The sequence below is a fragment of the Protopterus annectens genome, chromosome 16.part0, assembly GCF_019279795.1.
Source record: "Protopterus annectens isolate FY-2018-M chromosome 16.part0, PAN1.0, whole genome shotgun sequence".
NCBI classification, from domain to species: domain Eukaryota; kingdom Metazoa; phylum Chordata; order Ceratodontiformes; family Protopteridae; genus Protopterus; species Protopterus annectens.
In genome coordinates, this window is record NC_056750.1 from 63559360 (window position 1) to 63575347 (window position 15988).

General features: G+C 37.8%; 1 protein-coding gene across 1 annotated transcript in view; it reads left to right on the forward strand.

Moving 5' to 3' along the window:
* The first annotated feature begins 2913 nt into the window (after window positions 1-2913).
* LOC122790281 (adenosine receptor A1-like) overlaps window positions 2914-15988 on the forward strand; it is a 34366-nt gene continuing 21291 nt past the window's right edge. The window contains exon 1 of the mRNA XM_044057784.1: window positions 2914-3517. Coding sequence (XP_043913719.1) covers window positions 3165-3517 — 353 coding nt within the window. The 5' untranslated portion in view covers window positions 2914-3164. The remainder of the gene's footprint in view (window positions 3518-15988) is intronic.

The following is a 15988-nucleotide window of genomic DNA, read 5'->3' on the forward strand; positions in this document are numbered from 1 at the left end:
CTACTAAAAATATTATTTCTAGATTAGCAATATTGCACCTGTTGCTAAAGGCATTCATTTAGACAGTTGTAGACATAATACAACAGTGATGTTGATGCGATGCTCAGAAAAAAAATGTACTCCGTTGAGTAGAAAGAGTGTGCCTGGCTACACCCTGACTCTGGAAGAGAGTTAGTAGAGTAAATGAAGACCTTGAAGAGGATACCAGGAGGAAGCTGGATATGGTCTCTGCTTTAAGAAATGAGAATAGCTACTGCCAGGCAGAGAGAGAGAGAGAGAGAGAGAGAGAGTGAGAGAGAGAAGCCTACTGAAAGAGATTTTATGCCAACTGTATAGGACTATACCGAAAGTATTTGCTGTGAACTTTTGTTGAGCCATAAGATTTTTAGTTTGGGAACAGCTTGTATGTTTATGCTTTTGTAAAATAAACTATGTTGTTTTACTTGCTAGCATCTTTGCTGCCATATATGTATATTGATGGAAGCACTTTACTATCTCAAAATACTGAAATCTCGAATTTCAGTATCTCGAAACAAAAATACCGAAAGTGCAGTTGACTGAAACTGCACTTTATCGAATTCGAAGTGTCAAATTTGCAGTTGTGGTGGCACAGTATGTGGGATTTGCTGTGTTTGTAAGGTGCGGTGTGCTGTGGAATATGGTTTGCCTGCTGTTGTGTGGATATATGTGGAGATTCAGGTAAGTGCTGCTTTTTAAGTGTTTTGGGTAGGATTTGAGTATATGTGAGTGTGTTGAGAAGTTTTAGGTGTAGGTTAGGGTAGGTAGGTAAGAGTGTGAGTGTGTAAGTGTTGAGAGTGGTGGTGTTTGTATGTATGTGGTGTGTGTTTGTGCAAGGGGAATATAGAGTATGTAGCAGTGGGTTTAGTTTCTTTGTCTTTTTAGTGTGACCTCGGAGTCAGTATATATAAGTAGCAGGGGGTGTGGGGGGGACGCAGCACATGGGGGTGCAGGGGGGCTTGCCCCCCTGCTTATATGTAGGGTAGGTGTGTGTATTTGTGTTGTTGTGCTTGTATGTTTTGTTGGTCTGTTGTAGTGTGGGGAGGAAGGTGTATGTATGTTTGTTTGTGTGGTGGAGGGTTTATTTAAAAGTTGTGATTTTGAATTTCGCGCTTTTGGGGTTTCCATATTGTGACTGTTTGGCTTTATAGTCTTGAGATACTGAAATTCGAGATTTCGGTATTTTGAGATTATAAAGTGAATCCATATACATATATTTATATATATATATATATGTGTGTGTGTGTGTGTGTGTGTGTGTGTGTGTGTGTGTGTGTGTGTGTGTGTGTGTGTGTGTGTGTGTGTGTGGGTGTGTGTGTGCGTGTGTGTGTGTGTGTGTGTGTGTGTGTGTATGTGCATGTGTGTGTGTGTGTGGGTGTGTGTGGGTGTGTGTGTGCATACATACATATATAAAACACACACACATGAGAGCACTATAAATAGTAGAATGTAATATTGGTGGAAGTGATCAAAAATCATATGATATAGTCTGCCATCATTACTGTGTGGTAAGTTGTGGGCAGCATGAAATAGGCATTTGCCCTTACCCCATTGTCGTGCAATCTCAGAGTTGGTATATATAACCAGCAATGGTTTTGGGGAATGCAATGCACTACTTTCCTTTCAAAGGACCAAAAGGCAATAATTCTACTGATTCTGTCCATTACGTACATTCAACATGCTACTCCTCTCTACTCCATTCTGTGTTCACTTCACTCCTGGTTTACCCTCTCTTAACCATATACCTAGCTCAGGAATTCTGCCTTCTATCTGTGTACATTTATTTATCTGTAATACAGCTGTCTTTCCCCGTGAACCCTTAGCAGCAGCTGTTTTACCATTCTGTGTGTGATTTTCACATATTTCTGACACCCCTCCTCTGCACTACAATGTATTAATTTCTACATGCCACAACTCAGTAAAGTGCCTTCTTATTGTTCTATCACCTTCTCTTCTGCTTCCTGACTACAGTCTGTGTACTGTGCTTCCTCTGCCGGTTAATGGTATAATATAATACTGTCAGTTAATGGTACAATATAATACTGTTTTTCTGAACAGCATTAACTCTGCATACACTCTAAATCTTTTTTGTATAATTATGTTATGAGAGAATACAGTAGTGTTCATTTGCGTGGCCCTACTTGTTTTCTAATAGGATGTTCCGCCACTCTTTGGGTACTGTTTTGCATAGGCCCTATTGATGCATAGGGCCTAGATGTCCCTGACAGAATCCACTTGAGTGATTGCTTTCGCACAAGAAACATACCTCTCTGTTCTTTCAGATGACAGACCCAAGTTCTGTTATACTTTTATATTCACTGCTTTCTTAACATGCCATAGTTGCTTCTTGACAGCCCACCTTTCTCTTATCTTATTAATCCTGTTCTACTACTGGATATAATGGACCAGAGTACCTATCTAACAGCCAACAGCAGTTGTATTGAGTTCAACACCTACAACTATGTAATGTGGGTCAAATGCATGTAATACTCACTTGACTTTTACAGTCTGCAATAACCAATATATTAGTACTTTTGAATTTCAGCTTCTCTTGGACCAGGCTAACTTATTTCATGAAGACACTGTATATTTTACCATTGATGGTCTGTGTTAACAGAACCGTTTAGTAATGTTCTTTGTAATTTAGCTGTTTGACCACAGCTATTTATGGTACCTCATTTCAGAAACTACTATACATCCTTTCATGTGGTTCCTTATCATCTGCTGTATAGCTCAGAGGTGTTTATCTAGACAACACTCAGCTAAGATACACATGATACTCAGCTGTGGTAGCAGAGAGTTGTTCTGTACTCAGGCAACACTCAGCCATGGCATACTAATAACCAGTAATGATGATGAAACATTTGTTGTCTCCATGCTACAGAGTAATAAAGCCAGGATCACCTATTATTAAATAATAAGAATAAAAATAAACAGATTTTCATGATTGAGAACTTCAAAAAAATAGAGGAAGTTGAACTCCATGTCAAATCTGAAAGCATACACATTTCAAAACAACAGAAGGGGAAAAGAACTGTAGCATAAATATATTTACAGAAGTTATTTCCTTTACTGCTGGAGAACATTATATAACAAGACTATTGAGATTCTACAAAAGGAAGGAAAGCTACACATAAGGGCAATCCATGATGTCACGAGACACTCCACTCCTGGATGGTGTGGATATTTTTTACATTGCTGCAGAATGTGTTATTGCAGTTCTGTCAATATTGGGGAACAGTCTGGTTGTTGTAGCAGTGAAAATCGATAAATCCCTCAGAAACACAACTTTCTTCTTCATTGTTTCACTTGCAGTGGCTGATATAAGTCTTGGAGTTATACTGATCCCTTTAGCTCTTATCATGAATGCTGGAATACAGATTAAGTTTTACGGATGCCTTCTCATGGCCTGTGTTATACTTGCAATCATCCAGGGTTCTGTACTGTTTATGCTCATGATTGCAATAGACAGGTTCTTAAAAGTAAAGATCCCCACAAGGTAAGCTGCAATAAACTTTACTGTCATTCTCTTATGCTCTCTCTCTTTCTCTCTCTCTCTCCGTGTATGTATTTGTCTATGTAGGCATATTTACATTTATGTATTTGTCTAAGTGTGTTGAATGTCCATACATATACATTACTATTCCAAAGGAGGTTAACAATTTTCATCTCACTTGTATTACACACTGTGTACTAGATTAAATATGGAACTTTGGATTCTGAAAAGAAGAAAAATGTTACATTAGGACATATGTTTTAGAAAGCATTCAGTGTTACACTGTATACAAATGCACTGTTAGTATCCTAGCTGCATAGTAATTAACCTGTATACATCTCGTTAATTTGTAACATACGTGATGGTAACTACAGTCCCCTTCTCTCTGTCTTCAACACACTAATAACTATGTCCCTGTAGACATAGCCAGTTTTAGGCACAAGCAAACCTTGTGGTCACTGGGGGGCCCCCAACCACATCAAGTCATCTTCTTGTGATATTTTGTTACAGTAAAAGGCAGCACAGCAATCTTTTGGGTAATAACAACTCTTTTAAGATGAAGAATAGTAAGGAATGGCAACACTATTGATTTAAAATTCAAAGACATCTCTGGTTTCAGTAACACTGCTTTGCCAAGTAGCAGACTTTAAAATTTTATTTAATGTTTTATCACAGAAATACTGCCCTTGACTTAGTTAACTCTTCCTGCTTGGCATTCTCTCCTCTAAAACTAATATCATAGCTAACTTTAGGTACGGTATGAGTGCTACTACTAAACCTCTGCAGCATGAACTAAAAGGTTACTTAGGAAGGCCAACAGTAACAGGATGACAGACTAGAAGTGTCCAGGGGCTCCCAACTTGACACTCTCTAGGGGTTCCCCAAAATGGCCCTGCTTGTAGATCTCTCCAAATATTTCTTTCAGCAGCTGCAATATAACACAGGTTGTATTGTGCAACATTTTTCTCAGCAGGAAAACATAGGCTGATGGAAAAGAAGACGGGAAATGTTATGAGAGAATGTGGCAGGCTTTATGAATCGTATTACTATCTTAACAACACAAACCCTTAAGGGACTGGGGACAATGTTCATGAATAGCCGAGCCCATGTTCAAAGTGAAATCCTTATTTAACTGATGTGTTATTAATACACGGATTAAGGCTATGAACTATGAACAAGCTGCTTTCTGTAGTCCAAGGGTCAAGTCCCTCTTTATTCTTAATGACACTGTAGTGTCCATTTTAGAAATGAAACTGTTTAAAATGTTATTACTGCCTATACTTGTTATTACATCATTTGAATTATTAAATACTTTTAGCCTCTTTACAACTGTCAGATATCTTTAGCTTGAATTCCAGTTGCCTAGACATATTGTTTTTTGTCTTATTAGAACTACTGTGCAACAGGTTTTGCCTTATGTACTTGCCCTGCAGCTGGGATCATTGCTGAAAACAGTCTTCAGCCAGTTCATGTACCTAGTTAACAAACTGAAATAAATAAATAAATAAATAAGCAACCTGCAATAATACTTCCTAGATTAAAAGCTGTCAGATATAAAAATGTGTGATACATTGACATAGTCTAAGAAAAATGTTATCTAATGTTAAAATATGTCATCATTTATTGACAATATTCTGAAATATGTACAAAAAATATGTATTTTTAGTCACAAAAATATGTATGTCATGTTTATTTTAGGTACATCTAATTGCAGGGCATATAACTTGTTCTGATTGTATTTCTGGTGGCACCTTTACCCACATTAATTTGAAAAACTCAGGATTATAGTAAGTCCGTCTTGGAATCATGCCAGCTCGCTGAAGGTAGTTTCGGGACAGTAAAAATTTTGAAAACTGTAATGAAACTACCTTTGGGAAACATAAAAAAAGACATTTTTGCAGGGGGCAACCTCCTCTGCATCTCCTACAACCCCTGAACATATATGTATAGCAACTCCAAGGTTGCACAACAGTGGAGGAAAAAGCAAACTCCACTGTCGGTGAAGTTAGTTTCAAAAAACTTTCACACATTTTACATTCAGCGAAACTAACTTTGCCAGTCTGACACATTCCTTCACAGCTTAACCTTTGTTGTGTCTTATATTCAGTGACTCAATGGTTTTCCTATCTTCCCACCTACACTCCCAAAGAATGATGTTCAGCTTTCAGTTTTACGTTAGTACTTTTAATTTCTTTTTCCAAAGTATTTATTTGTGATTTCACTTTAAATGGCAAGCTCATTGTGCCACTGTCACTTTTGTTGTACAAATTTATGCAACTTTGCTTATTTGTTAACTGATTCAGCTGGCAATGCCCAAGTGTCACATTTTAGGGATGGGCAGGTGCACTTATTTAAATGACTAGCTCAGAGTCACACAGTGTACAAATGTAAACAGAGGGAATCAAACCTAAAACTCCATGAGAGAGAACGTTAGCTACACTCATAGTCTTAACCTTATGGACAACTCTGGCAGAGGTTAGAAACATTGTCATCTGGTAGGCAGATTATAAACAATTATTCTTTTGTACACATTTATATATTTTCTCTTAAAAGAAGCTCAACGTGTTCAAAGTTGAAGCAACTGAAGAGATAACGCTGTACTGCAAACACTGTAATACATGAAGGCTGGAAATGGCATGTGCACGAGTTAAAATAAATAAACACGATACTGCATGAGGTTGCAACTGAAATTTAAGTGCAAAACATAGAAGTACATATTAACTGTGAGACTGCAGTATCTTAGCCTATTCACCCTACTCAGAGGTACAGCAATCTCAGTTAGTATGTATGAATACCAGAAGTGTCAGGGGTTGCAATCCCCATGTCAGGTTGTGCCCCTCGTAGAAATTCACAAAAAGTATAACAACAGGTTTTGCATTTCATAGTTATTGTAGCAGAATCTCCCTTTAATTTTAAAATAGTTGGAACCTGCAATACTAGGTTTCACACTTTTGACAGGAAGTCAGTAGTATGTCGGTTACTACAATCAAAAATGAAGTGTTAATATAAAATTTAGACAGTCTGACAATAGTCTTCTGACAATGACATGTTTTCATTTGAAGCTCACACATTCAAGACTCCAGTGCAATTAACTCAAACTGCCAGTTCTTGTTGAAAACCTTTAGCTTTAACTGGAGGAACAATACTCATTTTTTCATACCTATATCCAACACTGCTCTACATCATGTCCCTATAGATACATTTTTCCTTTCCTGTGGATGTAAATAGATCTTGGCATATCTCTTCCAAGTCTACCAGGTGGGTCCTCACTCTCCATGGGAGAATGCCCATAACAGCATCTCATAATGAGGTTACCTCCCCTGATAAGTGATATTTCAGAAGATAACATCATATGCGTCACTGGGGGTAGAGGAATAATTTTATTATGCAAAAGGAGAGAAATCTGACTTGGGGCAAAACACATGGTGATATCACTAACATCAGAACATGTGGCTGCCTTCCTGTTGTTGAATATTCAGCAGGTCACAGAATCACACCCTCTTCCCAATGTCCACTAGATATTATCCAGCTATGAACAAAATCCCAGTCCATCACTCTAGGACAGGTGAGCTGAGATAAACCACTCAGTCACATCCCTGGCTTTCCACCACTGCCCACCATTGCCCACCACTGCCCAAGCTGCTACCCAAGCTTGGGTTCTCCAGGTCACATTCAGGGCTCTAGGCATCTATGCCACAGATATGGCACTGGAGTGCTACTTTTTGAATAACATGCTGTGAACCAATCAGTTTTGATTTATATGTGCCAGTCAAGCCTTCCCTCATGAGCCTTATTAAATATTAAAGTCCAAGGAAAATCATCAAGTCTTCCTGGTATTATGATCTAATGTCAGCTCAAGCTTTGGAAGCAGTGGGCCTATGAGTATGGCAGATTCATGATGCTGATGAGCGGTAGAGATAGCATGAGTCCCTGCTGGAATCCTGTGCAGGGTCTGACCATAAAAAGGCCAGAGAATGATGGTGGGAAGTGTCAGTGGGACTTTAGAAGTATCTTAGGGTCTCTAAATGATTCTGCAGTCCTGGCCTCAGAGGCTGGAAGGCTTAAATTAGGCAATTCTTTTAATGAAAAATAATGAAAACATCTTGTTCACACTTTAAACTGAAATACCACTGTTCCTCTAATGCATCTCACTGAACTTTTCATTAAACTTTAAAATTCACTCAGTCATGCCTTTCAGCCTCAGGATCAGAAATCAGGGTCTTGAAAATTTTGAACATTCACTTAAAGTCAGGAACATGCATACGATATGCATACTTAGAACAACACATTTAGTGCTTCCAATGACAACTACACAAAGACAGAAGCTTTATTAGCAGTACTTTGTTACATAAAGACTTAGTACATGGTATACACATAGTATGCACAGTATGGTCATTATCTGTAATGCATGCTAGCATGGTTACATGCTGTGCATGAAACCGCTTGTTACAACACACACAACTTAAAATTAACTTCAGAACTTGTCAGACTAGATGAAACTGGGGCCCAGACAGGATTTCTGAGTAATATGAATACTAAAAAATACAGAAGTACACATGTTCAGTATTCACATGACTAATTATCCTGCTCACGAATCACATCTATGTACCTACAGTGTAGGCGACGTCATCGGTCTTCTAACTAATATTCAAGGCACTCAATGTTTATGAATCCATGAAATGAGAAAAGTCACTGAAGTACTGAATATCTATGAATTCCATGAAAAGGTGAGTCACTGAAGTACTGAATATCTATGAATTCCATGAAAAGGTGAGTCACTGACGTACTGAATGTCTATGAATTCCATGAAATAAGAGTCACTGAAGTATAAAGCTGCAGGAAGAATGGCCTACATAGTAATCGTATATATTTTTAATTTAGTTACTTAACTGGTTGGCTGGGCTGGTCCATGGATCTGTTTTAGCCTGTCCCCAGCACTTTGGAAAAAGTACATTATTAGTATTAAAAAAGTCCATAAAACAGAGACAAAGCAAATGGGCAGTTACTGTCTTGTACCAAACACCATGAAATTCAAGAATAAAAGCAATAAACCAACATTTATTAAACGCAAGCACTTTCACAGTACAGATGCTGCTTCTTCAGGCATTGCATCTAAATCAGAACATCCAGGACACTTATATAGCAATCAAATAGAGCTAACCAATAATAGGCTACTTTCAATTAAACAACTAAAAACAGCCATTAGAAACTCTAAGGCACCAAAATAAATCAGAGTGAACACATTTTATATAAAACCTCTATATAAAATTAAAACATACAAAACTTACATATAAAACTTTTATATAAAAATGTTGATATATATATATATATATATATATATATATATATATATATATATATATATATGAAAGGTAAATATATATAAAAATATATATTTATATATATTTATCTATATAATATATATAGATAAGCTCACCAGCTTAAATATAAACCCCTATGTCACTAGATGGGTTGCAAACTGGCTCAAGGACAGAACCCACATGGTTAGAATTGCTGGAGCCATGTCAGACTCCAAATCAGTTACAAGTGGCGTCCCACAAGGCTCAGTCCTGGGACCTCTCTTGTTTGGTATATATTTCTCGGAGGTACAGGCCAACACGGAAGGACTGTGGCTGACCAAGTTCGCAGATGACTGAAAAATGGGCGCCATAATCAACTCTCCAGCCGACACAAGCATCCTCCAAAAGGGCCTCATAGAAACAGACAACTGGTGCCAGAGCCATGGCCTCAAGCTAAATGCCAAAAAGTGTATAGTCATCCCCTTTGGCAAAAACAAAGTGCCCACAAATTACCACATAGGTGGTAATCCATTAAGTACAGAAGAAGTCATTAGGGACCTGGGGACCCAAGTTGATAGCAATCTCTCATTTGACAACCACGTGGCCAAAGTGGTTAGAAAAACATTTTATATAGCCCACCTAATCATGAAGGGATTCACATCTAGATTAGGGGAGGTCATCGTGCCTCTTTACTCATCCCTCATCAGGCCCATAATCGAGTACAATGCCCCTTTTGGGATGTACCTTACCAAACACCTGCAGCAACTGGAAAGACCCCAAAAGTACCTCACCAAGAGGATCAAAGGGCTAAAACAGATGCCATATGCTGACGGTTAAAGAAATTCCAGCTCTACTCAGTGGCATACCGCCTGCTCAGAGGCGACCTGTGCCTGACGATAAGGCCATGTCCAACCCGAATTAAGGGACATGCTGCACCTCAAAATCCAAATCCCATCGAGCTACACGCTCAAGAGACTTGAACCTCAGCACTGAAATAAATAGGACATGCTGGAGGGACAGATTCATAACCCAGAGGCTCCCTTCACTATGGAATAAAATCCCAGTCCAGGTTAGGCAGAGTCCCTCACTGACTCTCTTCAAGAGGAATCTTGATGAGTGGATGGGAGATCATAGGTTTACCCCGGGTATCACTTCTGTGTCACTGTTAGACAGAGGCACAGTATACTAACCTCGAAAAAGGGCATAGCAAAATTAATTTAAAATGGGTGGCGAAAGCCAAACATACTCTGGCTAGGCTTATAAATGCCCTAGGGCAGATAGCCTAGTATGAACCTATGAACCTATGAACCTATGAAAATACAAATCTACAAAAAATATATAGAACACATTCATCTGTACAATGGTCTTGCCTTAAGACATGGTTTCAGTGGTACTTTTTTATTAAGGCCCTGACCCATATCAGCCCTGACTCTAATTATCTATTTAGTCTCAGTGGCTTCAGTCAAATTTTCAAAATCATCTGGGTTCATTTATGACCATCGTTTGTATAACTAAAATTTTAAAATTATGCTCTAGCCCACATTCGTTAACATGTTTGGCTAAAGCATTATTACATAGCCTATTCCTAATATTTTATATATATATATATATATATATATATATATATATATATATATATATATATGTGTGTGTGTGTGTGTGTGTGTGTGTGTGTGTGTGTGTGTGTGTGTGTTCCTTAAGTCTATCATTTAAGTGCCTGTTTGTCTTTCCTCCATAGAAAGATATACATATTTGGCAGACAGCTAAGTAAATCACATTCAAAGAACAGCCTGCATTAATTTTAAACATAAACACTTTTCTCAAATCAGGGTGCTCAAAAAGCACTGAACAATCAATATAGCTGCAAAAATTACAATTGGTACAAGGAACAGTAGCAAAAGTTAAATCCCTAGATATGGTGTTCCCTATATTAGGGCAGCACAACATGCATTTTAAAGACTTTTTATTTTTAACAGAAAAACTAGGCTTGTCCCCAATATATCCTTGATTTCTAAATTACTAGTTAAAATGGGCCAGTATTTCTTCATTACATTAGTCACTAAATTAACATTACTAGCAAAATATAAAGGCATACGCAATATGTTATAGCAACCTTACTATCTCGTATTGGTTCTGGTTGTTCACTTAAAACAGAAAAGTATGGTTTGCCTCTAGGAGACCATAATTGTTGTATTTCCTGCAATGAAGTCTCAACATCCCGCTCATCATAACCCCTTTCCTTTAATCTAGATTTCAGGCCAACCAAATCTGCTTCAAACATGCCATCATCAGGGTTCAACCTGGACATCCTGAGGCCCTATCCTTTAACTGTGTTCTTAAAAATATGTCCAGGGTGCATGCTTCTTTTGTGAAGCAGATTATTCCTAGTACATGCCTTTTTAAAAAAAAGTAGCACTAAAAGACCCAGACTGATTTCTAAACACTTAGATATCCAAAAAATTCACTTCCTTCCTTGATACATTCAGATCAGACTTAAGAAATATAGCACTTGTGTTAAGAGATACAAAGAATTAATCTACCTCTGTCTCTGTACCACCCCAGAGCAAAAAAAGGTCATCAGCAAAGCATCTATAGAAGACAACCTGTTACCACCTTAATGTTTTTTAAAAATGTTTCATTCTCCCAGTGGGCCATCAATACATTATCATAACTGTTAGCAGTTGATGTGCCCATGGTTACTCCTTCCCTCAGTAGGTAAATCTGTTGATTGAGCAAAAAGATGTTATATTCAAGTATGATTTCCATGAGCATGCAAATCAATTCTATACAAGTATGTCCATATGAACTATATTGCGATAAATATTCCCTTAACATCTCTACCTCTATATCATTGGGTATAACTGTGAATAAAGAATGGACATCCATAGTGACTAATAATAAATTGTCACTAGAACTTTTCCAGTCAAAAACTTATATAAGTCCATCAAGAACTGTTTAGAGTCTCTTAAAATATACTCATTCAAGTCCAGCACCATTCTTAAGTGTTTTTCTACATAGATAATGTCTCGGTGCACTATCCACAGCCTGAAACAATTGATCTAAATGGTGGATGGGAGGGGTGTTTATGTATTTTAGGACATCCATATATAAGGGGGATGACAGGCTTCTCTACCACAAAATAAATAAGTCCAAGTTAATACTTTTACAAAGTAAAGAATCATATAATAGATCATGTACTCTTAAAAACAATTCTATCAACCTCATCCTTAGTCATTCTCTCATAAACATGATCGTCTTTTAACATATTTGTCATAGATTTTATATAAAACTCAGAATCCATAATGACCACCGGACCCCCTTTATCAGCGGGTCTAATAATTATCATTTCATTCATCTGAAGTGACATCAAGGCACACCATTCATCAGCACTTAAATTATTAGCTGTCCTCATGTTCTCCAAACAAATCAAATGGAGATCATTTTCACACATTTTACATAAAGCTTCTAGTGTTGGGTAATTTAATGGTTGCAAAACACTAGGTTTTTTAAAAACATTACATTCATCATTCGCAATAGGACCATTAAAAGTAAGTCTTAGCATAATAGCTCTAACAAACATTTTTAAACCAATCACAGCATTGGTTATGTTCAAAGTCTGAGTGGGTATTTTCCAGTAAAGAGAACTCACCAGGTATACGCCGTTTAGATGAAATATTTCAGATTAAAGATTGTCCTTGCTTGACCACATTTTCTTTAACATCTGCATGTTCCCCAGCTTCTGTTGTAGTTTTTATTTTAATCTTCCCCTGCTTTGGGATCGTTCTCTGGTTAGTTGAACATCCTGACTTGATGTTCTTGCTCAGTGTGATGGGCAATAATTGAAAAACCTGTTCCCCCACCAACACTGCATCTATATTCTGCAAGAGATCCTTGTCTGAGTGAACACCAGTTGATGGATTAGTTTCCTTTGGGTGCTCAGATGAAACAACAGCAACAGCTGCTGTTTGAGATGGAAAAGTCTTCCTCCTAGCTTCTAATTCTTTCAAAGGAGGTAGGCGTGTATCTTGCATTTCTTTCATATTACAAGTTGTATTTGTATGCATTTCACTATTAACTAACCTGCTACAGGTACATTTTCAGCTTAGGTGCATTCAGGTAGATTATCAGAATCACTGTTAATGCCCCTATTAACAGATTTCGGCCAAACAAAAACGTATCCCTTAGCAAAATCTTCTCTGTCCCTCTCGAGTTTCCTAAACTTAATTCGTAGTAACCTCCTCTTGAAGAGGGTAGCTGATTCTATAAGGGCACTCATTTCTTCGTCTTAAATATTGTTAGGAAAGACATCATACAACTTCTGTTGTGCTGCTATTTTTTCTATAAGAGAGGTTTCTTCAGATAACAAAACATTGATAGGTAAACGCATGTAGTTAAAGCTTAAGTCCAGGTTTAATTTCCACCATTTGGCCAACAACTGAGGGTGTTTATCCCTATATGTGGGCATTTTAAGGACCCTCAAACCATGTGGAACAACACAATGTACAAGGCAAGCTTCTAAATGATAATGCTGAGTTTGCCAATGTTTCAGTTTAAAGATATCATTCTCAATCAGATGTATTGCAACCAGTAGTTGTGAAAAATCAATGTCCGCATTTTCAAATGGCTTATCCTCTAAAATTATTCTGTTCTCCAGCAGAGGGTTACTGCGAATTTCCAAGCAGTTAACAAGCTTCTCAGTAACAGCAGCTGAACGTACTTCAGGAATATAATCCATTTCTATTTCTCCAGCAACACCTTCAGCCATTGCCCCAACCAGCCATAGGAAACAAATGCAACAGATGTAGCAAGGATGGTAAATGCTTCACTTTGACTGAAGCCACTGATACTAGATGGATAATTAGACTCAGGGCTGATATGGATTGGGGAGTTAATGAAAAAGTAGCATTGAAACGATTTCTTAAGGCAAGACCATTGTACAGATGAATGTGTTCTATATATATTTTGTACATTTGTATTTTTTATATATATGTACCTTTATATATATATATATATATATATATATATATATATATATATATATATATATATATATATATATATATATATATATATATATATATAAATTTTATATAAAAAAAGTATATATAAGTTTTGTATGTTTGAATTTTATATATGTTTTATATAAAATTTGTTCACCCTGATTTATTTTAGTGCTGCAGAGCTTCTAATAGCTGTTTTTAATTGTTTAATTGAAAGTAGCCTATTATTGGTTAGTTCTATTTGATTGCTATATAAGCGTCCTGGATGTTCTGATTTAGATGTAATGTCTGAAGAAACAGCATCTGTACTGTGAAGCCATTAATGGTTAATAAATGTTGGTTTATTGCTTTTATTCTTGAGTTTCATGGTGTTTGGTACAAGACAGCAACTGCCCATTTGCTTTGTCTCACTCTTATGGACATTTTAGTACTTCTATTTTGAAGAGTGAGGCATTTATCATCCTTGCTACATCTGTTGTATTTTTTACAGTAATAGTATTCATAGTACAGACTTGCAAATTTGGTTGAAATCATATAGTAAAAAATGGCAAACTGTTATCAAAATAAAGTCATTTACAGAATTTCAAAATATCATAAAGAGATACAAATATATATAAAGTAGTACATACACTCTTGCAGTGTGTGTGTGTGTGTGTGTGTGTGTGTGTGTGTGTGTGTGTGTGTGTGTGTGTGTGTGTGTGTGTGTGTGTGTGCATTATATGGGTCCTGAAAACATGACTGAATATATGTTTGGACAAGGCTTCAGGTGGTGTTTTTTACCAAATGGTCCAATAATCAAACATTTGTTGTTTTGAATGTCAGTGTTTTTTTCAATCAGATTTGTTGATGTGTTAGTTCACACAGCAACATACACACCCTCATTCTTCGTACCCAACCCTCCAAGAGTCTCAAAGGTACAGGCTCCAAGCCCTTATGGCTCACTGAGACTGCTTGGAAATGTTTTAGTAATAGGTGACTATTGTCAGCCATATGGATACCATGCTCACCAGACTGGATAAAAATACGGTAACAGTTAGCTGTTGCTTGGAGCCAGGATCCAGGATATAACAAGGGCTCCATGCTGACAAATATGATTATGACCTGATAGCCACTTGTAACTTGTTTAGAGTCTGACATGGCACCTGCTATTCTGACCATGTGGGTTCTATTCCTGAGCCAGTTTGCAACCCATCTTGTGACATAGGGGTTGATATTTAAGCTGGTGAGCTTATTTATGATGCCCGAGTGGGGTATTGTGTCAAAGACCTTTGCGAGGTCCAGGTAGGCTGTGTGGACTACCTTCCCTTTGTCTATGGCTTTGGTAACTGTTTCAAAGAAGTCGACCAGGTTCAAGAGGCAAGATCTGCCCTTAACGAAGCCGAATTGGGTAGTATCCAGTGTCTGGAGGTTCCCAATGTCTTTGTTTATGATTTCCATGATGATACGTTCCATAGCTTTGCAGACCAAGCTAGTCAGGCTTATAGGGCGATAGTTTCCGGGATCTGTTGTGGCACCACCTCTGTGGAGTGGGACCACTGTTGCTGTACGCCATTCCTTGGGAACATATCCTGTAGTAAGGCTGAGATTGAACAGTGACTTTATATGAGGGTTTAGTTCTTCTTGGAGCTCATGTAAGACACAGCCTGGGACACCGTCTGGTCCCATTGATACTGTGTTTTTTGCTTTGGAGAAGGCAGCTCTCACCTGTGCATCTGTGATCTCAGGAAGGCTACACTCTGTTGGAATAGACATTTGCTCTTTTGGGGGGGGAATGGGGGGGGAGAAGTTTGCACTGAACCTTTCTGCCAGGATGTTGGCAATGTCTGTGGGTTCAGTGAATTTTTTGTCATTTTGCACTAACTCAGAGCATATCTGGGAGTTGCCTCCCAGGTTTCTGACATAACTAAAGAAGGCCTTGTGATTATCTTTAGTGTCTTGTGCAATTTTTCTTTCAAAGCTGGCCTTAGAAGATTTTTATGAGGGATCGTAGTTTCTTGCTAGTACTGATCAGTGACGACTTCCCTTTCTGGGATTTTGCTCTGTCATGTAGTAGCTTTCTCCTTCTGTTGTATAGCTTATTTATGGCCGGGGTCCACCAGACAGGTCTCCTGCCTTTGGAGGAGTGAGTCTTGGTTTTATTTGGGATAGCATGCTCCATGCATTCCTGTAGGTGT